The sequence below is a fragment of the Neopelma chrysocephalum genome, unplaced genomic scaffold (assembly GCF_003984885.1).
Source record: "Neopelma chrysocephalum unplaced genomic scaffold, ASM398488v2 Primary Assembly neopelma1_125, whole genome shotgun sequence".
NCBI classification, from domain to species: Eukaryota; Metazoa; Chordata; class Aves; order Passeriformes; family Pipridae; genus Neopelma; species Neopelma chrysocephalum.
The window spans coordinates 617,983-645,503 of NW_020897787.1; the positions used below are offsets into that span (position 1 = coordinate 617,983).

Sequence of the window (27,521 nt, forward strand, 5' to 3'; positions counted from 1 at the left end):
TGTCTGCCACGGTCCGAGTGGGAATGGGGCTGTGACACAGCATGGATGACTCCAGGGTCAAGGCAGAGGTGCAAATGGAATGCTTTATTGGGGTGTGCCCGGGGTTTTTATAAGTTCAGGCAGGGAAAGGTCTAGAACATGGGGTGGAGCATGAGACAGGCAAACGGGGGAACAAATCAGGGTAGGGACACAGGCAAAGGGGGAGGAACGTGGGAGGAACCGGGGAAGGAAAGGGCGAATGGTGACTGTCTCCTCTCTGCAGCTTCTTCAGCCTATGAGAGAGGGGAGCGGGGAAGCAGGGGGCAGGCAAAACTCGTGGCAAGCCCAGACACGCCCAGGCATGCCCATCTCTTTGGGCTTCCCTGCCTTTTGCCAAGCCCAGTTCAATCTTCCTGGGAGCTGAAGTCCTCTCCAAGCTGCTGTGTGGTGTGGGTACAATGCAATACACATATTTGAAACCACATAATGAGGGTAAAGTCCATCTAACAAAGTCCTGTCAATTGCTGTGCGTCTTTCTCCACGCCTGGAACCGCTCCCATCCTGAATCTTGCTCCTTCACACCTGTCTTCACAGGGTAGTGAGAAATCTTTAAACTCTTAGGAGAAGGGGCTCAAGCCCCTCTTGCTAAATTTGAATCCAAGTGCCAAATCTTCTTGTGTTTTTGGCTGTAAGTCTGCACAGTAAGTCTCTGCTGATTCCTTCTAGCCCAAGGGGCTTCCTAGTGCAGAGGGGATGGGGAGCCCAACCTAAAGCTAAATCATATCACTGAGAGCATCATCCAGACACTCCTTGAACTCTGTCAGGTTGCCATGGATTGTCTTTGCCAACTCAGAGAAGAAGTAGCAGTTGGGTTAAGGGATGTCAGGGATGTGTCATCATCCATCTGTATCTCTTGGCTGGGACAGGGAGGCAGCCAGGGGCAGAGAGAGGGGAAACCTTTAGCTATGTACAGCACAGCAGCTTGGAGAGGACTTCAGCTCCCAGGAAGATTGAATTGGGCTTGGCAAAAAGCAGGGAAGCCCAAAGAGATGCCCACCCCACAGTTAGTAGTGTGGGGTGCTGTGAGGAAAGGTTGATTTACTCCCCACTGTGTGCTTCATGTAGCAGAGAGAAGCCAGAATTCCCAGGGGATGAGGGACCCCAGGGGTCCTTCAGGGCCCAGCTGCCATGCCTCGCATTTTTGAGATCGCCTGACCCAATTAGAGCTGCCTTTCCAGTGGCTCTGCTCTCAGGACAGTCAGCTTTCTCCTCCGCAGGAAACCTTTCCAGCTGTGAGTTTGCTGTGTGTGTTCCCTCCTCGGCGGTAACTGTCACCTCCCTCCTGTGTCCTGGCCTCCATCACCCCACTCTTGTCCCCAGCAGTCCCTGGTGTCGCCTGGACCCAGCCAATCCTGCCTGGTCACCCCTCTTTCCATCTCCAGGAGCTCTGTGGGGCTCTGACTGTGAGCACGTCCCAGGAGAACGCCTGCCTTGCTCTGGGTAAAGCAGGGGGGAATTACGTTGTACTACGTGAGTGACCTTTAATAGCAACACAGCTGCGATGTTAGCTTGGCTTTTACGCTGGGTAAAAGCCCCCCACAGCCATAATCTGATTTCTGCCAGGGTGAGGATCCCTGCTCCTTCTGAGCAGGGGATGGATGGACACTCAGCAGGGTGGAGCTTCAGCGTCTGTCTGATTAATTTTGGGATTCGATCCTAGGAAGTATATTAAGCCGGAGGGGGTTTTTTTTGTTTGTTTTTCATTTTGTGTTCATTATCTGTGTTTCTGCTTTACCTCCTCCTTCCCTTCCCCGTGGTGACCCGCTGCAGAATCCCCTCCGAGGGGTGCGCTGGGCTGTGGCTTCGCCGCCTGCCCGGGATGTGGCGCATCAGCGCGGGCCGGTGGAGACACCTTCTGGGGTTCAGCAGAAGTGGTCGAGACGAGCAGGGATGTTTCCTTTCAGGTGAGGACTTCAGGACACGCTCCATCATTTCGCCTCCCTCCCTTTCCTCGCTCTGCTCTTGACCCCGTGGAGGGACAGCGATGCCAGCGGGCAGAGAGGCCGCCAGCCTTGCCATGAGCCCGCCCTCAGGGTTCAGTTTTTGAGCCATCTCCTGCAGCCTTTGCCCTGAGGACAGACTGAGAATCTCTCTCTTCCCATGGCTAGAAGCCTTCTGCTTTCCTGTCTGATGCAAGCAGGAGCAGCCTGCTGCTTTCAGCTGTTTATGCTCAACCAGATGTGCTGTTCACCCTTGCAGCCATACTCTTTGTATTTACAAGTTCTTAGTGCTTGTCCCCATGAAAACATCTTAAAATGGTGAATGTCCAGATCCTGGCCACACAGATGGCTGGAACACATCTCTCCTCCTTTGCTCTTCGTTATGGGAGTCAACAGTTTTCTGCTTGCAGAGCTGATTTTTGAAGTAGCTGGTAAGATTGTCGTTGGTGCTGATTGCTTTAAGTAGCACCTCCAAATTACAGCTGTTGGGCTTGTTTAATTTTGAACAAAGACTACAAATTGGATTTACTGTTAGAGATACTGATTTGTTCAGAGAGACCTTTGGCTGGAGTCTGATGGAGAAGCATTTTTCTGTCTGATAGAGAATCAGGAGCTCACCCGATGCTTTTAAATCTCCCGACTGCTGTGCAAAGCATAAGGAAGGGGAAGACTTAATGGGTAATGTTCTATCATCTGTAAAATCAGTGCAAGCCAGAGTAACTCCAGCAAAGTCAGTGGAGACTGCTCCCAGGGCCCCAACTCGACAAGAGAGGGAAGTACAGCTACTGAAGAATGATCTGCACAAGGACCTGCTGTGTCTTCCTGCAGTGCTGATTGTGGCTGATCCTGGTCCAGCTTAGGTTGGACCAAAGCGGCTGAGGAGCTGTAGTGCCTGCACCTTGCAAAATTGGATGAGCTACATCATGTAGAAATACTCTGGGAGAGGCATGAGCCATGCTGGATGGAGCTTGATGGGCCTCAGACCCTCCTCTGGCTCTTCTTGCTGGAAGTGATGACACGCTTTGAGGCCCGTGTGTTTCAGCAGGAGCTGAGGACTCTCAGTGCACCCAAAAAGCAGATCTTGCAAACACCCTTGAGCTGCCCATGGCTTGCTCCAAAGTGCCCTTTCAATCTGCATCTGATTGCCTGGAGGAGAAATTCAAGGGCATTCTAGGGTTCTGTAAACCCATGCAGATGCCTCATGGCATCTAACAGGTGTCCCTGTGCGTGGTACCTGGGGCCTGGCCAAGGATGCTGCACACGTGGGTGCCGTGCTCTAGTGCCTTCAGCACTGCTGAGCATCCAGAAGTCGGCTTCAATGATCCTTGTGGGCCCTTTTCAACTCAGGATATTCTGTGAAACTCTTGCATTTAACGCAGAGGGGTGGTGGCTTCTGGCACACGTCTGTGGTGCTGGCAGGGGCTGCAGGGACCTCGGGCACTGCCATTGCTGCTTTGGGGTGACTGGAGGCTCTCACACGGCCTGGGCTGGCAGGGTAGTGCCATCCCACGTGGATCTCCACATGTGCTTTGCAGAAGCAGTGTGATTCCTCGCTCCTCTATTTTGGGAGGCGGGTGTGGGAAGTGGTGTGAAGCTGTGTCCCGAGCAGGCTCAGAAACCAACACACAGGCTGAGAATTTTAGTTTTGTAACACCTCTGATGCTGGGAGCAGTAGGTGGCACAAGGTTGTCCTGGCCCTTGCAGGAAAGACTCCTCTCTCCCTGGTGTCAATCTGCCCATGCTCCCATTAAATCCCTGTGTTAATTCCTGGCTGCATTTTGACTCATGAGGAGTGGCTGGGTTGGGTGAGAAGCACCCAGAGGGATTGACGCCTTGCTGTCAGTCCCTCCAGCTCCACACTGACCTGCTTCTCTCAGGAGGCTCCTAGTCTCAGCTCCACAGTGCTGGTGGAGGCACTTCCACAACCCTTTGGCCCCTCTGCTTTGGGATGGGTCCTCTCTGCAGGCAGAGGAGCTGCTCTCTGCTACTTGCCTTCCTCTGCCTTCCAGCCTTGGCCTGGAAGTGCTGGAGGATGCTTAGGAAGTCCCAGTGCTCAAAAGAGAAAGAACTATGCAGCACCTGGACTGATGCTGAACATCTTGTTACCTCCCCCTTCTCCTTTTTTGAGACACCAACTTCAGTGCCAGAACGATTTCCTTCCCAGAGATCAGCTTTCAGTGGGCACCTTGGATTCCTTGCCCCCCTTCTTGTGACACTTTGCTGTTATTCATTTTGACTTTTCCCCACTGGAACAAGTCCCTTGTGGGCTCTGTGCTGCTCAGCAGCAGGGCTTGTTCATCACAACATCTCCCAGTCCTGGCTCCCAGAGGGCTTCTACTTTAAGAGTGAAAAATGTTGTTCTCTGGGCACCATGGTCCCGGGAAGTCGCCTCAAATCACTCACTAAAACTGAAGGTGGTGGAATAGATAATTTTGGGTCTTTTGGGATCTCTTGGGGGTTATTATGAGCAGAATCTCTCATCCAGAAACGAAACTCATCCTTAGATAATAAGCTGCAAAGCTAAAGACAGTTATTCTTTGGGGAGCAAGTCATGAAAGGGACTGAATGCCCAGCTGGGAATAGAGCATCCAGGTTGTGTTTGTGCAGGGAATACTTGCAGCTCGGCACGCTGACAGGCAGGCACAGCTCGAGTGTGTCCCTCATATGGCTTTAGAAAGGCGAGCAGAGTTACCCTGAGCACCTGCTGTGATTTAAAACAGGGAGCGTGACCTGAGTCACCTGGGAATGTTGGAAAATGTTGATCTCCCTGACAGTCAGAGAAACATTCCAGATAAATACCTGGGAGAGCTGCAGAGTTGCTGGCACTGGTCCTCAGGGGGGTGAGGAAATATTGGCACTTCCATGGGGGTGCTGTGGGGGCTGCGCTGGCTCGTTGCTGGCTGGATCTGCCCCTTCATGCCTCAGTCTCACCTCTTTGCACGGTTTCTCTGTCTTTTCCTTTCTGCTGTGCTTTTTGCCTCCCCCACAAGCTGTTCATCTCTGTCCTCTGCAAGCAGTTGCAGCTGCCTGCACTGCTGCTACCCCAGCATCATCCCTGGGCTGCTCCGAGCATGGACCTGCTCCAGCCTGGTTTTGGAGCAGCTGGATCCGACTGATTCTGAGCTCACCACCCCAGCACCCACCCAGGGGCCGCATCCTCACAAGGAGCAGCTCGTGCAGGTGTCCCTCCCTCCCACTGCGGGTCCCTGATCATTGTTACATTATTTTCCAGGTTCACATCTTCACCACCTAAATTCGAAGGAGGAGAGAGGCCTCCAGGTGCCACGGGTGAGAAGCTGTGAAGGGCTGTGACATCCTCTACCAGCCCTGAATGTAACCAAAGCGAGCTCCTATCTGCCTGCCACGGACAGGGGAAATAATCAGGATGTCACCTTGTGTCCCTCAGTCACGAAGAGTAGGATTGGGTGAGTTCTTTAACCAGTAGAACTGTTGTAAATGGGTTTTGAGAAAGTAACAGTGAATGGAATGTTGAGGGCTTTGTAACCAACTTTGTAAAGAATCAAACTGACTTAATAAAGACCTGTATCCTCTTAAGCCAAGCCTGCATATTAGGTGGAATCATTGCTCCGTGCATGCAGTGCTGCTAATAAATACCTGCTTCTCAATGCTACACAGGTGTTAAGGAGTTTATTCCTGATTTCCAGGGACAGGACCAGATCTAATATCATTGTCTCTTTTATATTTCCTGCTTCCCAGCAACAAAACCACAAGCTCGCCTTGCTTTCAGCAGTCTCCCAGGATCTGACAGCCCTCGGGTCTCTTGGGGAATATGGGTGTGTTAGTTTAAAAAAGAAAAAGAAATCTTAATTTTTAGGGTTCAGGCGGGGCACTTTAACTGCACTTTTTTATTGCCGTTCTTTACACATGTTCCTTTTTCTAGGGGTGCTGAAGCACACCTGTCTCTTTCTCCAAATTTTTTGTATTTACTCAAAGCTGTATCCAACCTGCTCCTCATGTGAATCCAGCTTGCTCCTCGTGGCCTGTAGGCAGAACTGCTGCCCACTTTAACAAGGAAAAAGCACTGTGAAGTGGCTCATTAATGAGCATTAGATGACTGACTGTGAGTGTGGCTTTGAAAACACGAGAGGAAGGGAAAAATTCCCTGAATTCTCCTGGCTGTGTCAGAGTGGCTGCTGTGTCACGCCACCATGGGGACAGAGCCAGCGAAGAGGCAGATAATGCGAGGGAAGGTCATCTGCAAATTCACTTCTCGTTTCTCTCGATATGCACTTATCTTTCAGGGAAATCCCTTCCCGCGTGGAGAAGCCTCTGGATCGCATCCCGGCATTTAACAGCGTGACCCCGCGGGCTGCAAACGAGCACGTTCAGCAGCTTTCCCACGAGCCTCCGCCGTTCCCCCGCCCCATGGCCGTGTGTTTTGGGGTCCCGGTGCCCGGGCTCGCCCCCGGCCGGGACGAGGCTCATTCCAGCGCCAAAGTCCCGCCGGCGCTTTTCCCGGAGCCGGGATGATCCCGGCAACATTCCAGGGTCACGGCGCTCCCGTGTGGCCGCGCTCCGCCACTGCAGCGCCGTGACCGCCGGCATTCCCAGCGCCGGCATTCCCAGCGCCGGCATTCCCACTGCCCTGTGCTCCCCCGCCCCTTGGATTCGGGACACCCTCCTGGCTACACCCTCCTTTCAGGTAGTTGTAAAGAGTGATGAGGTCTCCCCTGAGCCTCCTCTTCTCCAGGCTGAACAGCCCCAGCTCCCTCAGCCTCTCCTCACAGGACCTGTGCTCCAGTCCCTTCCCCAGCCTCGTTGCTCTTCTCTGGACCTGCTCCAGGGTTGGACTTGATGATCTCGGACGTCCCTTCCAACCCAGCTGATTCTATGATTCTATGTCCTTCCTGAACTGAGGGCCCAGAACTGGACACAGCACTCCAGGTGTGGCCTCGCCAGCGCTGAGCCCAGGGGCAGAATCACTTCCCTGCTCCTGCTGCCACACTGTTCCCGATCCAGGCCAGGATCCATTGGCCCTCTTGCCCCCCCGGGCACACTGCTGGCTCATGCTCAGCTTCCCGGTCTCCCCTCAGCCCCTTCCCTCGAGCCCCTCAGGGGCGGGGTCCCGTGGGCGGGGCGAGGGTGTCCCGTGGGCGGGGCCAGGGGGGGCGTGGGCGGGGCGAGGGAGGTCACGTGGGCGCGCCGCCGGCGGGGTCACGTGGGCGCGGTCCCGGGCGCGGTCACGTGGCCGCCCGGCGGCGGCGGCGGCGGGGCCATGAACACCGAGCGGGACCTGGCGCCGCTGGCGCCCGGCGTGGTGCGGGCGCTCACCGACAAGCTCTACGAGAAGAGGAAGGTGGCGGCCCTGGAGATCGAGAAGTGAGTGGCGGGAGGTGCCGGGAAACCGGCGAGGGCAGCGGGAGTCGAGGGCGGCGCCGCCGCTGCGGGGATGGGGCCGGAGAGGCCGACCCGGCTCCCCGGGGAAGGGCGGGGAGGGGTGTTGGCGTGCCGGGGGCTCCCCGCGGCCCCAGCGTGGCGGGAGCCGGTCAGGGATCCTTGGGGTGGGTCCAGCTCCCACCGGGCGGGGGGCGGCGGGAGGGACCGGCCCGGCTGTGCCCGGTGAGAGCCGGGGGCTGCGGCGGTGGGAGTCACCCCGGGGGGACCTGGGAGGCCCGGAGTAGGGGCAGCGGGTGACCCCGGTGGGAGCTGGGGGCTTCGGGGGTGAGGGTCACCCTGGGGGGGCCGTGGGGATCCAACGTGCCGAGGGAAGGGGTGACCCCAGTGGGACCTGGGGGCTTTGGGGCTGGAGGTCACGCTGGGGGGACCGTGGGTCTGTGTGGTGCCGGGGAAAGGGGTGACCCCAGTGGGCCCTGGGGGCTTCGGGGCGAGGGTCATTATGAGTGGTCCATACGTGGGACTCTGTGGGCCCAGCAACCCCGGGAAGGGGCTCAGGTGACACGGTGACCCTGTCGGAGAGAGTGCCTTTGGGGGTGCCAGGGTACGGGGCTCTCCCCCCAAGCTGCTCCCTCTCTCCCAGCCCCGTCCCACCGGGCACTGAAGTTTATCCCCTGGGTGCCGGTGAGGACCCGCCGGCTCCGGGTGCGTGTCCCTGGGCAGGGTCGTGCCCACGGGCCCCTTGCAGAAGGCCTGGTCTGACGGTGGGTCCCTGGTGCAGTTGCACAGCTCTGTGTGAGGTGAAAGTGTGAGTGGCATCACCGCAGGAATGCACTGGAGATGCGGTGCTTGCTGTGCTGTGACATGGCCAACTCCACACCCTGCTCTGGTTGGGGCTGGGGGACATGAGGGTCTCACTGGGCAGCAGCAGGAGCCACAGTGGGGACAGCAGAGCCCACCTGTGCTCATTGCCCATCTCATGTCAGCCTGGGGCCATCACCTCATGGTGCCATCCCACCTCTCCCCGGAGGGCTCACCCCAACCATTCCCACACTGGTTCTTGGCTAGAGAGGTGGGAAGTGCTGCTGTCACCCTTGGGAGTTCTTTGGTTCTTCCTGCACAGCTGCTGTTGCAGCAGAGCTCGGGCCTGCCTTTCTGAGCATCCCAGGCAAAGGTCTGCTGGCACCTGCTGTGCCCCTCTAGTGTTGCCTGTACGTGTTTCCCGCATGTCCCAGTGCAGGGTTGGGAGCAACAATCCAAGCTGGCGGGTGAGTTTTGGGTGGGAGATGCGTCCATGGCGGGCCTGCAAGGGGAGCAGCCTCTCGTGGCAGGCAGTGATGTGGGGATGGAGCTGCTCTGCTGAGGGTTCAGTGGAAATGTGATGTGGGACCTGCCTGCCCCGAACGCGGAGGGTCCTCTGTGGGAGGGGGTGTGTGGGAGCACAGAAAGATGGCTCTGGGATGGGGTGTTTGGTACAAACTCAACCCAGTGAGCCCCTTCTGCTGTGCTGTGTGTTTACCTTTCCCTCATTTTCTCTCTTTGTTAAAGGAATAATTTGTTGTGGGTGAGTTGCAGGGTGAGACACTGTTGCAGTGTCCTCATAACTCCAGCCTTGGTGGTACTTCAGTAACTGCCCCTTCACTGCACTGTGAGAGGGGTGATACTCCTTGTCTTGTCCAAGTAGCTCTGCTCTGACTTACTCTGCCCCAGGGTTGGGGGTTTGTGCTTGGCTTATACCAACCAAAGTCTGCTTTGGGGTCAGACAGTTCAGCTAATCAATCTGCAAACATGATTTGGGAAGGGTATGAGGAGGAAGGCGGCAAGGGCCAAACTTTTCTGCAGATCTCACAGGTTTAGATCATCCAAAACCCATCACAGAACAGCCCCAGCAGCATCTCTCCCATGTCCATGGCATTGAGCCAGGAGGAACTTGCTGTCTCTCAACTCAGGAACCTCCTTGTCCTCTGACTGGTGATGCAGGAGCAGCAGCTCCTGCTGCTTTTAGGCTCTCTGATGCTGCACTTCACTTTCCACGGCTTTTTGCCTCGTTAATTAAATCTTGAACCCTTTAAGGAAGTCTGTAAACTTATTCACATTCAAGCAAAGCTCCATCCATGAAATGCAGGCAGTAAAGTGATCACCCCAATGGTCTGTCTTGCTTGAGCTCAGTGTGTTCCTCTTTTTGGAGCAGGACTGGAGATGGAGCCATTTTCCCTAAATGAGCAGTTTGGGAGAAAGGGTCGGGCTGTAACTGTTGGAGAACTTGGCTTTGGAGTAGGAAGAGTAGGGAGGGGCTCCCTGGTGCCCCTGGGGGGAAAGGGAGCAGCTGCTAAGGTCAGAGCAGAGCTGGTGTTCATAATCCTGGGAAGGAAAGTTCATGAACATTTTCTGTAATGATTTTCCTGGATTATAAAGTGCGTAACTGGCCGGTGGCCCCTGTTTGGGAGAGGGCAGTGTGAGATCCACATAGTGCCAAAGAAACCTTGTATGGAGTTAGACAGTGAAAGCTTTTTCACCTCTATAGGCAATGAAGGTGAAGGTTAGTGATTTAGGCGGAATTTTTGAGGTGCCTGGGTCTTGTATTGTGGATAGAAGTCCAAGAAAAATGGAGGAAAAGCAGCACTGCATTGGCCGGGAATCGAACCCGGGCCTCCCGCGTGGCAGGCGAGAATTCTACCACTGAACCACCAATGCTACAGCTGCCTCCACATCTGGCTCCACATCTGGCTCCACAGCTGCCTGTGCCTCCCTGCCTGGCCAGCAGCTCTGCCGCAGGGAAACCAGGGCCAAAGGGCTGCACGGACGAGCTGGGACCTGGAAGCAGCTCCGTAGGCTGGAGCAGGGCTGGAGCTCGTTCATCTGAGCACGGGTGATGCATTAATTATCTCTGGGTAACGAGCTGCAAGTTCCTGGGGCGGAGCAGGTGTTGCGTATGGAAACGGGGTTGGCTTTTTATTAAGGCTTGTGCTGTTTAGGAGCATATTTAAATATACTGTTAATATAAAATGAAATGTATGAGGTATCAGCTGAAGCAGTGTGTGGGTGGCTGGGAAAGGTCCAAAATCTTGGCACTGTGTGTGGGTCTGGTGGGCAGCAATTCCGTGCCGAGCTACCAGCACTCCTGGTGTATGCTTAGCTCCTCTTGGCTGCTGTCCTGTGCCCTGCCGGGGGTAAATGACCTGCCCTGTTGGAGAGGGGGTTTGAAGACCTGGTAACTTCTTCTCTGCAAGCAAACAGCTGCACTGGGGTGGCCCCTGAGAGCCCATCCTGGGCTTAGAGCTCGTGAGTGCTGTAGGAGGCTGCAGGCTGGAGCAGCAGGAGGGCAGTGAGCTGCTGTTGGATGTGAGCAGGGCGGAGGGGAGAGCTCTAGTTTCACTTGTGGATCCTGTCAGCATCCCCCATTTCATTACCACTTTCTCTGCTGTTTGCTGTGGCTGAAAGTCCCCTGTTTCTGACACCCGTGGGGAACCAAACCCCTCAGCGTTTGTATCGGGCAGAACCTAAACCCTCCCGTGTGCTCTCCTCTCCTCTCCCCAGGCTGGTGCGAGAGTTTGTGGCTCAGAACAACACGTCTCAAATCAAACACGTCATCCAGATCCTGTCACAGGAGTTTGCTCTCTCCCAGCACCCCCACAGCCGGAAAGGGGGGCTCATTGGCCTGGCAGCCTGTTCCATCGCCCTGGGCAAGGTGGGTGCGGTGGGGTTTGGGGCTTGTGCAGGTTGTGGTGTGAGAACAGCAGTTCCTCCTGGGACAGTGTGATGAGGAGACTCGGGCTGGTGGCCCTGCAGCTCCCTGGCTCCCTCCCTGCCTCGCAGCGTTCAGCTGGGTGGTGTTTGAGTTTTCCCAGCACACCCAGCTTCATCCTTTGGGCCCTGGAGCACTTTCTAGCCTGGGTTACATCTTGGCAGCTCCCCCTAGGCGTGTTTAAAGCGCATCTGTCCATCCTCAGTCTTCAGCAGCTGGACTAGACTCAGCAGGTTGGGTGCTGATTTGTGTTAACAGGGCTGACAGGAGTTGCAGCCCTTCCACCTCCCACCCCCAGCTCAGGCAGCCCCGGCAGCATGAGCAGGGTCATAGAATCACAGAATCTATGTGATTGGCTGGGTTGGAAGGGACCTCCGAGATCATCAAGTCCAACCCTTGATCCAACCCTGCTGCAGTTGCTGGACCATGGCACTGATGCCACATCCAGTCTCTTCTTAAAAACCTCCAGGGACGGAGAATCCACCACTTCCCTGTGCAGCCCATTCCAATGGCTGATTACCCTCTCTGGAAAGAAATCTTCCTAATATCCAACCTAAACCTCCCCTGGCACAGCTGAAGACCCTGAGCCCTCTTGTCTTGCTGATCGTTGCCTGGGAAAAGAGACCAACCCCCCCCTGGCTCCCCCCTCCTGTCAGGGAGTTGGAGAGAGTGAGGAGGTCTCCCCTGAGCCTCCTCCTCTCCAGGCTGAACAGCCCCAGCTCCCTCAGCCTCTCCTCACAGCACTTGTGCTCGAGTCCCTTCCCCAGCCTTGTTGCTCTTCTCTGGACCTGCTCCAGGACCTCAATATCCTTCCTGAGCTGAGGGCCCAGAACTGGACACAGCACTCCAGGGGTGGCCTCACCAGTGCTGAGTCCAGGGGAAGAATCCCTTCCCTGGCCCTGTTGGCCACACCATTCGTGATCCAGGCCAGGATCCATTGGCCTTCTTGGCCACCTGGGCACACTCTGGCTCACGTTCAGCTTCCTGTCCATCCAAGGGAAGGAGGGCTAAGGTACGGGCAGAATGTTTGCAGTACGTGCCGGGGCAGTGCCGTCTCTTCCCTGTGCCATGGTCCTTGGCTGAGCAGTCTCCCTGTGCCCACCAGGACTCTGGGCTGTACCTGAAGGAGCTGATTGAGCCAGTGCTGACGTGTTTCAATGATGCTGACAGTCGCCTGCGGTACTACGCCTGCGAGGCTCTCTACAACATCGTCAAGGTGGCCAGAGGCTCTGTCCTCCCGCACTTCAACGTGCTCTTTGATGGCCTCAGCAAGGTAAGAAGCTTCCTCTTGACCCCCATGTGCTTTTCTTTCCCACACTTGAGGCTTCTTCCCTAGTCCTCGACATCTCCAAGTCAAACAAACCGGGTTGTCCAAGGTCGCCGTTCCAAGTAAACTGGTTTACTTTGACCCAGACAGGTCTGAAGGACAAAATGAGCAGTCTCCACACAGTTTCACTGATACTGTGGGTGTGGAGTTCACTGTAAGATACCTTGCTCTCTGCTCATCCTCACCCCCAGGATGTATTTTCCTGCTCCTTGTTGAATGGTGTTCGAAAATGAGGCTGAGAAAGCTGCTGCAGGCGAGGTGGCTCTGCAGCACTACAGCTTTGTGGGGTCTGTAGGGTCAAAACCATGTCTATGTCTTTGCAGATTTTCACTGGTAACTTGTATTTCTCTCCTTCTTGAGGGCGTGACTGGCCCATGAAAACCTGCATAGCAGGGGGAGGTGAAGTTTGCTTGATATTCCCCTTAGGAGAATTTGGTGGAGCCTAATGAGAAATTGGAGATAAAGGGTCTTCTCTCTGTCCATCCCTGTAATGCCAGAGGAGAGCAACAGTCCCGTGAGCCTGCTGGGAGCTGCGCTGCAGAGCAGGGAGCAGACCTGGGACCCAGTGCTGCAATGGCTCTTGTTTCTGTCGTTCACAGCTGGCTGCTGATCCTGACCCAAACGTCAAAAGCGGCTCCGAGCTCCTCGATCGGCTCCTCAAGGTAGTTTTGCTCCCCAGCTGAGAGTCCTTGGTGTAGGCTGGAGGCATGTCCTGGCTGGGGATGTGTCAGTCCCTGAGGCTGCAGGTGCCAAAACCATCCCAGTGGCTGCTGGTAAAACATTTCTTTCTCTCATGGACCACAGCCTCTTGGATTGAGGGTCTGGGGGCCTTCTCAGGCAGCTGGATGGAGGGGCTGGTGGGTTATCCCAGGGCCACGTGTGCATTCAACTCCTGGGAACTGGAGGAAGCAAGGTTTTAGTCTGACCGGGTTTTCACCCTTGTCCCAGGCAACAGAAGGGCTGTTCCTCTGCTCTGCCTTGCCCAGGCGAGTCACTTTGTGAGCAGAGCTGCTCTGCTGCTGCTTTGGGGTGCAGGGCTTGGTTCCCGTTCCTGTTCTGTCTGGCGACGGGCTTTTACTGTCACAGACCTCCCAGTTCCTTTTTTCCTGCTGTTCAGAGGCGAGCAGCTCCCTCCCAGATCCTGCCCTCACTCCTCTTTATCACACCAGTTCAACCAGTCTCCTGCTGCAAACCTTCCTGCTGGGAGATCAGCTCCACCACACCGGGGCGAGAGACTCGGCCACGCAGCAAAACCCACCAAGCGTGTAGAAAGAGCTTTGAAGGAAACTCAGGGACTTTCCCACCCTGATACGTGTGGCTGCATCAAAAGTGCTTGCTCATGTGTGCAGCACACCACTGAGGCATGAATTGGGGATGCTCCCATCGTCCTCCTGTTGAGCCAGGCTGCCACACAGCAGGCAGGAGCATCCCTCTCTGGGTCTTGCCCAGTCCCTGCCCAAGGGGGGGGAATTCCTAGCTCATTGCCTGAATAAACTGCCTGGTTCCTTCTCCCCAGGTCTCATGACCTGCAGATCTATGCATCAACTGGTTGTCATCTTTTTCCTGTCATGTGTCTTAAAAAGACGGGGTGGGGTGTCTGCATGGCCGTGAGTTGGCAGCCATCCTTCCTAACACCCTCTGCTTGGGCTCTGCAGGATATCGTGACAGAGAGCAACCAGTTTGACCTGGTGGGCTTCATCCCACTGCTGCGTGAGAGGATTTACTCCAACAACCAGTATGCCCGCCAGTTCATCATATCCTGGGTAGGTGCACGGGGTGCCACGTGTTCCTGCCAGTCTGAACTCCAGAATATTGTGTCCTGTCAGCTTCCTGTGTCTGGGCAAACTGCAGATATCCACAGCGATGTGTGAGCTCAGGCACCTGGATTTATTTGGGCGGGTTTTAAGCCAGCTGAGTTTTTGACCTTCTTTAAAAGGGCAGTTCCCTGTCACCTTGCTGGTGCAGTCACAGGGACATCACACTGTGCTTCTGCCAACCTGTTCAGGACATTGCACACCAAGTTAGAAAGTACAGTCAAAGTGTTGCTTGTATAAATAGACATACTGTGGTCTAGAGGTTATAGTCTCCCAAGGGACAGTGCCAGGCTGCTTTCCACCACCCAGCAGTGATGGAGGGATGTTGCTCTCCGGGAGGCAAGGGATCTCCCCTTGCTTTCTCCTCTCTGTGCAGGGCAGAAGCTGTTGGTGCCTGGTTGGAGTCTGAGGGGATGTGTGTCCCTGGACTCTCAGCTGTACCGTTGCCATCCCAGGTCTGCCTGCACATGTCTTGGGAGTCATTCCTGATCCCTGCGTTGTTTTACAGAGCTGTGATTGGAAATGTAGCAGTGCTGCAGGTTGATCACTCATTTCCTGTGCCAGCTCAGCTGCTTCCCGAGATGAGCAGCTCCACGCTGTCCTTTTTTTCTTCCCCCCATCCCACACAGCTCAGCTCTGAATTCCTCAGTATCCTGCCAGATTTGTGCTGGTGATGTTAATCAGCTTCTCCAAAACTCACCTCTTCTTTCTTACTCCTTCCCGAGCTAGATCCTGGTCTTGGAGTCTGTGCCTGACATCAACCTCTTGGATTACCTGCCAGAAATCCTGGACGGGCTCTTCCAGATCCTGGGAGACAACAGCAAGGAGATACGGAAAATGTGAGTGTGAAGGCTGGCGGGGTGTGAGGGCTGTGTCATGTTTGCTGTCCATCCATCACCCTCTTCCTTGGTTTGCAGCTCTTCTGTATGACTGCAGCAAAACCCCGTGCACTCAGTGGGAGGCAGATCAGCTTGGGTGGGGGATCAAAGTGTCCTTGGCAAAGGGCTTGTTGTGACTGGGGAGGACACCGTGCTCTGTGCCTGGGGGACAGACTGTTTTGGGTTGGTTGAAGCCTTGACTTCACAGCCAGTGTGCTGCAGGGATGGGGTGTGAGCTCTCTGAAGCAGCAGCACGTGAGGCAGAGCTCCAGCCCAGCGTCTCCTGGGTGGAGAACAGGAGCAAGCACTGGGAGCTGCTGATTCCAAGACAGAAGCACAGGATTGGCTGTGTGTTCTCAGAGAGCTCAGAGGATCCTGGTGCTTTGTGCTGGGAGAGAGTGGCTGGACCTGTTTTGTAGGGCATAAGTAAGTGCCGAGACCAGCCTGGGCCTATCCTCCTGCCAAGCCCTTCTGGATCCTCTCTGTATCTTTGTTTCCCAGCATCCACATGTTGAGGAACCAGCACTGAAAACTTTGGATATTGGCTGCCCAGCTGCTCCCCTCTGTGCTCCCCATCCCAGGCACCTCCATATCCACAGAGCCTGAGTGGCTGTGAGGGAGTTTTGGGAAGGTGTGGGGGGCTCTGGACAGTCATTTTACCTTTGTCCTCACAGCTGTTTGGGGCAGGATGAGCTTCTCAGCCTCATCCCTTCCTGGCCCTACCCTTGTGCAGAGGCACTTCTGCTGTGCCACCAGCACCCTTCCATGTGACCCTGCAGGATTGTGTCCATAACTTCTCCCTGACTTCTCCATCCAAGGCGACCAAGCACTGACCAGCTGCTCTGCCTGTCCGCAGGTGCGAGGTGGCTCTTGGGGAATTCCTCAAGGAGATCAAGAAGAATCCCTCCAGTGTCAAGTTTGCAGAAATGGCCAATATCCTGGTGATCCACTGCCAGGCAGCGGGTGAGTGCACAGGGCCGAGCAGTAGCACCCAGCTCCTGGTTTGTGGTGGGAGGCAGCTCTCCCACAGTTGCACTACTGCTGATGCCCCAGACACAACACAGGTCTGGCATCCTCCCAGAGCAGAGGGGCCTGAAAGTAAAATATCTGGCTGTGCATGGCACCTGTGGATATGCAGCACTTCTGGAAGGATCTCCTTAAGGGCTTGCCATAACCTCTGGTGGCACGAGGTGCACAGCCCGGACAGTTGGATGTGTGTGGGCTTTGTGCCAGTGCTGCCAGTGCAGCTCCTGTGGGTCTGCTGTGTAGGCAGTGGCAGAGGGTTCCAGCTGCAGCTGGATGTGTTTCCCGAGAAGGGTCTTGAACCCAGGTTGTGCTCATTGAGCTTAAACTGCTCTTTAAGCATTGCTGGGTGGGAGTGGGTTTCTTGGGAGATTGCTGGCTTTTCATTAAGCTGACACTGTTTAAGCCTAAAACCTGGCCCTTGCATGAGCAGAGTGCCCCAGAACTTGGGGAGGTTGTTAAAACCCCAGCTCTAGGAACAATGCTTGACCCAGATACACAAGTGCAATGGGTGTGACAGTGGAAATATCCTTATGCATTGGTAAGCTTGACAGAATACTTGTAAATGAGAAAACCTTCATTATAAGTTGAAGGGGGTTAACTCTGAAACTTAATGATTGTGTTTAATCTCAGCCTCACTGCAGATTCAGGTCTTAGTTGATCTCCTCTGGGACTGAGCTTTCCCAGGCTGGGGTCTCTCTGGATGGAGCAGAGGTAGCTCCATGCTCACAGGTGGTCATTGGCTTATGGGGTTTGCTCAGCTGCCAGTGCTGTCCTTTCCCTCACCCTTGCTTGTCCCCTGTCTTCCAGATGACCTGATCCAGCTTACAGCCATGTGCTGGATGAGGGAGTTCATCCAGCTGGCTGGCCGGGTGATGCTGCCCTACTCCTCAGGGATCCTGACCGCGGTCCTGCCATGTCTCTCCTACGATGATCGCAAGAAGAGTATCCTTGTACCTCGGAGCTGCTCCCATTCCTGCTACAGCAACCCACAGGGAAGCACCTGCTTCCCGCCCCTGGGGTGCAGGTCCAGCTGCATGGCTGGAGAGGGCCAGGAGAAGTCCTCCCTCCAAGTGCTGAGACCCACAGTGGCTGTTTGGACGTGAGGAGGGTTGCAGTAGCTGGGTTGGGGCAGCCCTGGTGGGGCTGTGGTGGCTTCTCCGTGGCTGGCACCTACCCATGTGTGTTCCTTACACTGCCTTCACTCAGACATCAAGGAGGTGGCAAACGTGTGCAACCAGAGCCTGATGAAGCTGGTCATCCCAGAGGATGATGAAATGGATGAGGCCAAACAGTCGATGAACATACCGATGGAGCCCACCCCGGAGGAGTCCCTCTCCAAGCCAGAGGCAGCGTCCAGCGGTGAGTCCCCATTGATCTGGACCCTTAGAGGTGTGAGGAAGGTCAAGGGAAGGTTCTCGAGAGAAGTTCCTGAGTTGGTTTGGTGTCTTGAAGCAGCTCAGGACGTGTGGGACCTCTCTGCTTTCTTTGGGGACCTGTTTCACAGATCTCTGCTGAGAGAGACCTGTTTGGTAAGAGGGTCATTGGGCCGGCCTGGAGCCCAAGTGGTGCTGCAGTGCTGTGTTCCCTCATGAGCATCCCCATCCCCTCACCACCCTCCACTTCGACTTAGTCATTAAGTTGACCTGAAAAAGATCATTTATAGTTCGAGAGCAGCTGTTGTCACCCAAAGGAGAGCTCGGAGAGCTGTGTTTGCCCTGGGGGTGCATCAACACGCGTATGAAGGGTGTTGATGGTGGAGAAGGGTAAAGAAAGGGAAGGAAGGAGAAGGATTTTGGATCCTCTCCAAATTCATAGTGCTCTCCAGACCATCATGTGGGTATTGTCCCAGTCCTCAAAACTTCCAGAACGCAAAAGGCAAACGTTTGTAAGCAGACTGGAAGAGCTGGAAGAGGGTTCAGTGGAGAAGAAACTAAGCAGTCGCAGTGAACTGATGCCTGGAAGCAGCAGTGGCTTCAGCCCTCTGGCATCCCTGGGGTGCCGTTGTCCTGGCATGACTAAATGCTGCTTCTGGCACAGCACATCTTTGTTGTGCCGGCGTGCAAAGTATGTGTGTAACATTTAAATCACATGAGCTCAGCCGTGCTGGTTTGGGGCTGCACCTTCAGCCCGGTGCTCTTCTGTAAAAGAGCACCTGCCAGCGGAAAACCCTGCTGGGAGAGGGAGCAGGGGGGTGGAAAACCCTGCTGTGAGAGGGAGATTCCAGGTGGCTGGAATTGAGACAGAGGGGTGTCCGTGTCCTCCTGCCTGTGGGGAGGCAGGAACAGGCGCAGGCAGCTCCCAGGGCAGCATTGGTGGTTCAGTGGTAGAATTCTCGCCTGCCACGCGGGAGGCCCGGGTTCGATTCCCGGCCAATGCAAAGCTTGTTTTTTTCCTCCTGTTTTGCTTTGATTTCTGTCCGTAACGTGGACCCAGTCAGCTCATAATCTCAGCCTAAGGAAGCACCTTAATCTTCAACAAAAACGCAAAAGCTTTCACTGCCAAACGCCACACAGGGTCTCCTTTTGGAAGGGATAAAGCAGAAAAATGTGCTGCTGTAGCACGGCAGCAAAAACTTTTCTTTTTTATTCCTCGTTTGTCCCAAGAATACCTCCTTGTATTAAAATCTGTCACAGAAGAGCTTTCAAACATCAACGGAAAACTTAATTGCTTTAATCTCGACCCCTCTGGGGTTAAATTTCACCTTGAAGCAGGCAGGATCAGAAAAAGCTGTGGTGCTTTTCCATCAGAAACTCTCAGCTCTGCTCCCTGGGAGTGCTGATGTGGCGGTGGCGCTGTCTGTGTGAGTAGAGGCTCTTGGCACAAGGGGGCACAAAGAGTCAAGTTCATCCTGCAGTGCTTTGTCACTGTGCTTGTAAGACCCAGTGTTAGCACCCAGTGTTAGCAGAGGTTGAAAAGCTGTTTGGGCCTCTTGGCTTCCACACGGAGTCAGGCTATGGCCGGGTGGAGATGTCCTGGGTTGGATTCCACCTTCCCTGTGTGTGTGGTATCTCAAGGTGTTGAGATCAAGACAGTTGAAGGCAGCTCTGCAGTTCTGGGCTACTTTCAGAATGGTTGAAACCATTAGAAGGATGTGTCTGGGTCTCTGTTACAGAGGAGGAAACCCAGTTTGGGGCAGAGGTCTGAAGCTGTGCCACCTGCATTTTGCTGGGTAGGTGCAGTCCTGTACCAGCTTCTCTGGCAGCAGAGAAGAGCTTGACAAGGAGTATAAAATGCTCACTGCAGGCAGAAGTGATTCTTTGGGTCCCCAGACCCTCAGACAATGGCTTGTGATGTCTTTGCAGAAGGTCATGCAGCTCTCCAGCCTCCCAGTCCTGCTGTCCACCTTCCCTGCCATCCCACTAACTGTGTCTCCTCTTCTCCTGCCCCCAGGGTCTTTGGATGCATCTGGTGACTCCAGCAACAGCGGTGTCTTCACAGTGACCAGGTAGGGTCTGTTTGTTGCTTCAGAGGGAAGGCTTCTCAGGGTACAGACGAGGACTGACAGATGCAGACAGAACTGTGAGGAAGGGTGGGCTGAGCTGGGAAGCAGTTGGGGTCTCCTGGGTCCCAGGAGGGTGGATGCCTGGGGATGCTCTAGGGGTTGACTTCTTCTCTTTAATGCTTTTGCACCAAAATGTCTTGAGTTTGTGGTAAACCGAGGTGGTTTTTCTCCTGAAGAGACCTTGCAAAGCTGCCCAGTGAGGCAGCAAGTGTCTGTGCACTGAGGAGTCTGCACCTCATGTGTCCTCAAGCCTCCGTGGTTGTGCCCTCCACCTAAAAAATAGGGTGAAGTTGGAGAGGAGGTTGTCTTGTTTATGGCTCTTCTAACTTGGCCAGTACAGAAGGCATTTAGTTCCCTTCTGCCTTTGCAATGGAATGGTGGGAGAGGAACTGTGTGCTCGTCTTCTGGAGGCACAGAGGCCTCACAGGAACGTGGCACATGAACAGTCTGGGGCTGGCAGGAGAGCCTGGGGGGCACTGACCCTGCTCCAGGCTGCAGCCCTGGCAGCCCCCCACGGCACCACGGGGCTGTGGGGTTGGACCTGGGGCCGCAGAGGTGAGTTGTTTGCACCCCTGGCAGCCTCGTGTGGCGTTAGTCAGCCCTGCACCAGTTCTGTGCCCAACACGCTCTCTCTCAGTGTCTCATCTAAATCATGTCTCCTGCAAATACCTTTCCTCCCATCCAGCTGTCTGAATTTGGGGACAAATCCATCTGCTCTAATGGCATCTTTTCTTTCCTCCTGCTGCTGCAATTCCTTTACTCAGAGGTCGTGGTTTCCAACACTTTTATTGTGCTGATGCTTATTTTTATTTGTTGTTGTGATTCCCCAAAATAGGATGTGTTGCTTTAGCTGCATCCTACCAGCGTGATGCCCATCGTGACACATCCCAGAGCAATGCAAGCATCAGCTTTTCAGGTTGATGGTGTGTACCCTCCATTCCTTTTTTGCATTTCTGTACAGCCCAGCTACTCCCTGGTCTTAACGATGCCCTTAATTTTTTTCTCTCTTGGAAGTACAGGTCGTTTAATTTGCACCTAGATGTTGGTTTATGGCTCTTGAATGATTTTCCTGGCTTTTTTGTCATTGCTGGGTCCTGACCCTGCTCAACCCTAAAACTTTAGTAGGTGCAGAAGTGGATGTGCCTTAGGGCTGAAATGGAGAAGGGGATGGGGAAGAAAAAGAAGAGGCAATAAGTCGGGAGAACAAGTGATAGCTGTGTCTGTGTGCTGAAGAGCTTGCACCTGGGGGAGAGAGGGAGTGAAAACTGAAGGGGGACAGAAACAGGGGGGAGCTGGGGTGTGTTGTCCCACTGTCACAGAGAGATAGAAGGAGAAGGCTGCCCAAGCTGAATTAGTCTGCCAGCAACTCCAGCACCAGGGAAAGCCATCTGGGACAGCAAGAAGGACCCTCCACATCTCTAAGAGACCTGGCTTTGCAGAGAGACTTCTTCTTGAGCCCCTCCTAAGCCCTTTTAAACAGGAAACTCCAGGTTTTATCATGGGGTTTACCTGCCCTGAAGCCCATTTCCCCACCCCGTGTGACCTCTCTGCTTGATCCAGCGACAGGACCTGAATTGTTTTTGCCATGGTGGCCGTTGTGGGGGACCGGCACGGGTTTGGTGGGGGCTGTACGTGGCTGGTGGGAGCTCTGGACGTCTGCCTGGTGCTCTGTGCATTGCTCAGACTGTCTGGCTCGGCCCTGGAGCCGGAGGAAGGCCAGAGCTGGCACAAGCAGCCGTTTGCAGCCGTAACTCAGGCGGCCGCCTGCGCGCCCAGCGCCCACTGGGTGTCAAGGCAGGACCGCGGGAAGCCCCTGTGCCGCCGTGGAGAGCTGGAAAGCTGCAAACGGAGGAAGTTGCAGCTGCCTTTTAAGATGAAGTCACTCTCTGCTTCTGTTTTTGTTCGTTTCCCCCCCCTCTGCTTCCCTCGGGCAGGCGAGCCAGTGATGGAGCATGGCCCGGCGCCAAGCATCCAGCTCTCACGCCCCCTCCTCCTGCCCTCCCTGCAGCCGGGCTGCAGAGGGATAGTGCTGCTGCAGCAGGGAAGGGAGCACCTCGGGCAGTGGGGGCGGAGGAGCTCGTGCCCTGGCATCTGCAGAGGCACATCTTCTGTGAAGATGCCATCCGAGAAGATGACGAGGTCTGAGTGCTCGATGCGTGGATGCTGGGCACATTCCTGTGGCCACGAGCTGACACACACACACACCCTCCCCATTCCTAAAAAGTGATCCAAAATGCTTCCCAAGTGTTTGCCAGCTTCACTTGGAGGGAGGTTCCTGGTGGCATCCACTAGGAAATGGGGACCACGTCTGTGCCAAGGCGGGAACTGGCTCCTGGGAGAGCCTGGCTGCACAGGGCTGGAGGGGTTTTGGGGTTCCTCATCCAGAGGGGGGTCCCCGCTTCCAGCCTCTGCAAAAACTGTCATTGAAAGTGGACCAGAACCATGTTTCAGAGGCACTGGAGCCTTCCTGTGGCCTGGCTGACCATGCTGCTGCTGCGATCACTGGTGTGAGACCGGATCAGGAAGGGGAGGTGGAAGTGTGGCTGCTGGAGCAGAGCCCGGGCTTCCTTCCGTCGGTCTGAGCTGCTGCAGGAGAAGATGCAGATGTCTGTCCTGTGTCAATGGACCAAAACAGCTGGAAAGTGCTTTTTTGGCTCTTGTGACTGCGTCGGTGTTTCGGTACAAGACCTGGACTGTTTGAGATGACTTCCTGGTGGTGCTCCTGGGCAGATGGTCAGGCACAGGTGGAAGCAGCCAGGGTTGGGCAGTGTGGGTGGTGGGACCACAATCCCTCACCAAACTAGGTAAGGGACACAGAATCTGCAGAAGAGTCTTTGTCCTTCCTGATGGAAGGAAGGCTTCCTGTTTTGGGTGGTGTTCAGCAGCACACGGACACCTAAAGCTGTGTGTTGCCCTGCAGAAAGGGCAAGTGGCTGCCACGTGGCTGAACTGCCCAAGGCTGTGCTTAAACCAGGCTTTTAAATGTGGTAGTTAGGGCTCACTACAAAGCTAAAATTGCTGGTGCTTGTCTCATGCTGGAAGTTGCTGTACCCCCATTCCCAGCACCTGACACACCTTTAGGGTGCAGCTGGGCATCTCTGGAGGTGGGGAATGCTTGAGTGGACGGTAGGGATGGTGCTGGGTGCCACACAGCACCCAGAGATGGTTGGTTGAAGGCAGTATAATGGCTTGCTTTGAGCTCAGGCACCAAACATTCTCCAGCAGCTTGTCTTGTGTAGCTTTAAGGTTCGGGGTGTCCTTTTGGGGTGGCTCCTCCCAGCTCTCCTTTCCGTTCTGGAGTGAAGAGGTGGCTTCCCTTTGCTGCTCCCACTGCATGCTTGGGTGAGTGAGCTGGAGAGGGACCTCGGGCACGCTGTCCCAGCCCTTGTCAGGGTGATCTACAGCTCATTGGATGCCTCTGCCTAGATCTCTTAGCCTCATCGCTTCCCTGGGAGATCCTGGAAACTGCAGCAAGCAGAAGGAGGCCAAGAGCACTGAAATGAGAGCGATGGAGGACAAGAAAGCGACAGCTTGTGGGACCGGGAGCAGAGAGGAGCTATTTACCTCCTGGCCGCTGGCTCGAGCCCGTTGAGCAGCACAGCTGCCAGCCCGTATGGGAGCTGCCCTTGTGACTTGGACCACAATGAAAGAACCTGGATATTTCCACCCTTGGCAAGGCCGCTTTGCCGGGCTCGCCTAAAGGCTAGAGCCTGGCCTGGGCCTTAACCTTGTCTGGAAACGGGGTCAGGAAAGCAGCTGGGCCAGGTGGGAGGCCAGGAGGGAGATGACAGCTCAGGCATTGGCAGAGGAAAGGTGACCGCTGAGGGGAGGGTTGGCAGAAGCCCTTGAAGAAAGGGGAGAAATGAGAAAATGAGGCGATAAGGGACATGGGGTGAAAAACATCGCTTTGGGGTGAATGCAGTGCTAAAGTCAGCTCTGTTCCCGTGCTGGAAGGTGCTTTCTGAGATGAGGATATGTGCTGAGGGGGGTGGGTCTTCTGCCCCACCGCTGAGCGTGAGCAAAGGGCACCAATATCCAGAGGTGAGAGCCCGGCACAGCCCCCATCACGGCTCAGTTTGCCCTAAAAACATGTTCTGGCTGTCACAGGCAAACCACGGGGGCGGTGCCAGGGCCACGTTCATCCTCCAGAGGAGAATCTGGGGTAGTGGGTTAGATGGAAGTGATTGCATCTGACATCTGCCCTGCCGCAGATGCCGGCGCTGGGAGCGTGGCAGGCCCAGAGGATCACATTAACGCAATGCCATTACTGCTGCTCCTGCTCCACGCTTCCCGGGGATTAAGGAGAGCCAGGGCGAGCTGGGAGCCCACGTTGGAGCTGCAGTAACCCCTGGAAAGGCAGCAGCCCCTGGTAATCCGGGGCTGCTCTGTCTTAGAGGCAGAGGGGCGTGGTTGGTGGGAGATTTTTATCCCAATTTCCGATTTTTCATTGGACCTTTTCGGGGTGGTGCCCTGGTTTTGTGCTGAGTAAACCCCTCTAAAAGGTTTATCTCGGCAGATGCGGGCAGAGGAGAGCCGGAAAGGAGCTTTTCCCAGCTGCCATCCCTCCTGGTGGGAGCTGAGCTGCAGGGCAGTGATACACAGCATGGCTGGGGGCTGGCTCCGGGTCAGCCTGGTGCTCCCAGCCACTCCCTGGGGTCCACTCAGGTGGGTTTTGGCTTGAGCCACCCTGGCCCTGCCCAGGTACTGCATCACAAGCAGGTAATCCATGCTCACAAAAACCATGGAGAAGGGGTTTTCGTGAGCAGTTTTGGCACAAAACGGGCTGGAAATTGTTTCTGTGCTGGTAGGAGTCCAGTATGAGTGGACTAACAGTGCTGTGGTAAACCATGGCCCCCTGCATCCTCCCCACCTGCCTTACAGCAACACGGAGCTGGTGGGTGTGACAGCATCAAAACCACCTCTAAAAGGAACAGCTTCCCATGCCGATTCTCTGAGCTGTCCTTTCGACCTCTTCCCCCTGAAAAATGCATTACCCTGAGGTTTCTTTTTCCCCATCCTGCGCAGGCGAAGTGTATTTTCACGTGGAGATGTCAGGTCAAGGATTCATTCTCCTCTTCACATACAGCCCTGTGCTGGGGGCATGGCAGGCTGCACTGCTGCCAGGGGAGATGGTTCTGCAGGAGAGCCAGATACAGAGCTCTTTCAGGGCTGGCTTAACTGGCCTGGGAGGCTGCTCCCTTGGACATCTCCCTTCCCAACTCTCCATGCTGTGGGTCCCTCCTTCCCCTCAGTTCCGCACATCTGAGCATTTGGCCCTTGGCTGTTGTTTTCAATATCAAAGCAAGAAATGCAATCTTCAGCCCCCAGCATCTGTTACGTGAGGCAGATCAAGCAGGCAGGTCCCTGCAGGGCTGTGAGGGGCCGCAGCCTCCTCATCTCGCCCTTACAACGTGTGTCCTGGGGAAGATCAAATCCTATTAAGCCACAGCTCTACTTGCAAATTATACCATGAGAAATCCGCCCCTCAGGATTTCTTATCAAACAAGATGCACGGCCGCTCTGCACACACTGGAAAAATCGGCAAGAACCTGGTCCAGCCTTGAATAATTCAGTATCTTGGGTAGGACAGGCATGACTGTATTCTTCAGTGCAGCTTCCTCTTGGTGGTCTCCTCCAACCACCTTGGTTCCAACCATCATCTCTCCTTAACCGAGTCTCCTGCGACAGGTATTTCCCATGTCCCCACTGTCGAGGAGGTGGGAAATCATCAGGTAGGTTTCAGGACCACAAACAGGACACAAAAATGTTGTGACATGACCTCTTCTGCCCGGGGGTCTCTTGTTCCAGTGCGAGTCCCAACTATTTGTGGTGAGGCACTGGCAGGGGTTGCCCAGAGCAGCTGTGGATGCCCCGTTTCTGGACATGTTCAAGGCCTGGCTGGATTGGGCTCTGAGCAAGCTGATCTAGTGAGGATTTAAGCTGAGATGTTTGATGCAGTCTTTGATGTGCTGTAGACCTCCCAACCATGGGAGGGATGAGTTGGACATTGCAGCACTGAACCAAACTCTCTTTTCCCTGCAGCTGCGAGAGGATCCAGGTGACCCTGAACCTGGATGGAATAGTTCAGGTGCTGGACTGCCACCTTCACGACACATCCATTGGGATGATGACCAGAATTGCAGTCCTGAAATGGCTCTACCACTTGTACATCAAGACTCCTCGTAAGGTAAGCTGGGGACTCGGCATTTTGAGCCTGCTTCTTCCCTTGGACCTGAGCTTGTGCACTCCCAGCCTGCTCCATGCCCTTGAATGGGCTGTAATTGTCTTGGGAGCAGTGGGGACACGTGTCCACCTGCCTTTTCTGAGAAGGCTTTGGCTGCTGGATACCCCGTAGCTTGAGGAAGAAGAGCTCTCCAGCTCAGGTGGAAAACGCTGGTGAAGCTTTCTGCAGCCTCCCCTGGGGCAGGTGGTTCTGTGGCAGGGAGTGACCAGGACTGATGCCACCTGCCTTTCTGCTCCTAGATGTTCCGACACACCGACAGCCTCTTCCCCATCCTGCTGCGGACCCTCTCGGATGAGTCGGATGAGGTGAGTGCTGCAGCTGCTGCAGAAGTCCTACTGGAAGCTTTCTGTCTCCACATCTAGCTGGGCTTTGGGTTTTTTGGTTGAACTGAGGTATTTTGTGAGGCTTGGCCAGTGTTGGGACTGGGCCAAACTGAAGATCCAGCTGGAAGCCCTGCTGTCTTGGGGGCCCTCTGATGTATAAACCTTCTTTTCCATCTCTGAGAGTTGTCCCTTCAAAGCCAACTCCTAAGAATCCTTTTTGCCTGCCTGGGAAAGCAGCTGGTGCTTCAGACCCCAGAGCTGGTGTCTTTCCCATGGGGCTGGGTCACAATCAGATCCTTGGTGAATGGGAATTCAGTTGCCTTTCACCAACCTCTGTGAAGATGCAAGGGGGGTTGTGTTCAGCCAGCACTGCCAGATCCAAGTCATGAGGCGATTAAGCAGCACCCACTGCTCAGAGGGCAGCAGCAGCATTGCCTGGTGGGGCTGCAGTAGATGCCTCATGGCATCAGATTGACTGGGAACCACTCAGCTTGGAGGAGCAAAGAGAATCAGGCAGCAAAGAGTGACACCGCTTGCTCTACCATCGCTCTTCATCTCCCGTGCTGCTCCCTTCCTGAGGTGCTGCACCGTTTTCCTGTTTCCTTGTCTTTCTTCCTCACCCCTCTTCTCTGGTTCCAGTCATCTCAATTTTAGTAGTGTTGTTGTCTTCTCCCACTCTCAGCTGTTTACTGGAGCATTTTAGTGCTCAGGTTGGAGGCCGACAGGCTGGCACACAGCTGGCCCAGGCGCTCCTGGAGCTTCCACCAGCAGCTGGATACCTCTTGCCCAGAATTGCAAAGGATTCTGGCCGGTTTCTCAGCCCAGACCTTCCTCATGGAATAAAAATCACACGCTCTCTGCTGTGCCTTACATGCTCAGTGCACCAAACCCCAATCCTACAATAAATCCCATGTGAGAGGAGGGAAGGGAATGAGCAAGTGAGGGAATGACTTGCAAAGGCAAGCAACTGCCTGGCCATTTTCCATCCCCTGCTGCTTACGATGCAAACCTTTCCAAAAGAGTCCCCAAGCACACATCTGCCTTTGCAATGCTCTAGAAAGTCTGCATCTTGCAGATAGTCTCTCCAGCTTGGCAGGAGATCGCAGTGAGTCATGTTGCAATTACACTGCTTATTAATATTTGAAAAAAGCAGTGAAGAAAGGACCCTGGTGATGCATTTCCTCCATGTGACATAACTGGGAATGGCTCAAAAGTAATTTTAAGCTGATTTATTTAATCCTGGCTTCTATTTATTTAAATGTTTGGAGGTGGCTCTTTTTTTTTTTTTTTTTTTTTTTAAGGAAATCCATAGACGAGTCAATCCATTA

At 54.8% G+C, this 27,521-nt stretch overlaps 2 protein-coding genes and 2 non-coding genes across 4 annotated transcripts in view; 3 read left to right on the forward strand and 1 right to left on the reverse strand.

Moving 5' to 3' along the window:
- HYDIN (HYDIN, axonemal central pair apparatus protein) overlaps positions 1-5,232 on the forward strand; it is a 51,356-nt gene extending 46,124 nt beyond the window's left edge. The window contains 1 exon segment of the mRNA XM_027698263.1: positions 5,212-5,232. Within this exon segment, the coding sequence (XP_027554064.1) occupies positions 5,212-5,232 (21 nt within the window).
- A 1,958-nt stretch (positions 5,233-7,190) lies between these two features.
- VAC14 (Vac14, PIKFYVE complex component) overlaps positions 7,191-27,521 on the forward strand; it is a 59,601-nt gene continuing 39,270 nt past the window's right edge. The window contains exons 1-12 of the mRNA XM_027698321.1: positions 7,191-7,319; positions 10,872-11,022; positions 12,185-12,352; positions 13,006-13,068; positions 14,062-14,169; positions 14,950-15,059; positions 15,955-16,061; positions 16,932-17,066; positions 17,331-17,483; positions 19,515-19,569; positions 25,669-25,813; positions 26,110-26,175. Coding sequence (XP_027554122.1) covers positions 7,216-7,319; positions 10,872-11,022; positions 12,185-12,352; positions 13,006-13,068; positions 14,062-14,169; positions 14,950-15,059; positions 15,955-16,061; positions 16,932-17,066; positions 17,331-17,483; positions 19,515-19,569; positions 25,669-25,813; positions 26,110-26,175 — 1,365 coding nt within the window. The 5' untranslated portion in view covers positions 7,191-7,215. The remainder of the gene's footprint in view (positions 7,320-10,871; positions 11,023-12,184; positions 12,353-13,005; positions 13,069-14,061; positions 14,170-14,949; positions 15,060-15,954; positions 16,062-16,931; positions 17,067-17,330; positions 17,484-19,514; positions 19,570-25,668; positions 25,814-26,109; positions 26,176-27,521) is intronic.
- On the reverse strand, positions 9,958-10,028 carry TRNAG-GCC. The gene has a single exon. It is a non-coding gene; the product is annotated as a tRNA-Gly (tRNA).
- On the forward strand, positions 18,431-18,501 carry TRNAG-GCC. Its single transcript has one exon. It is a non-coding gene; the product is annotated as a tRNA-Gly (tRNA).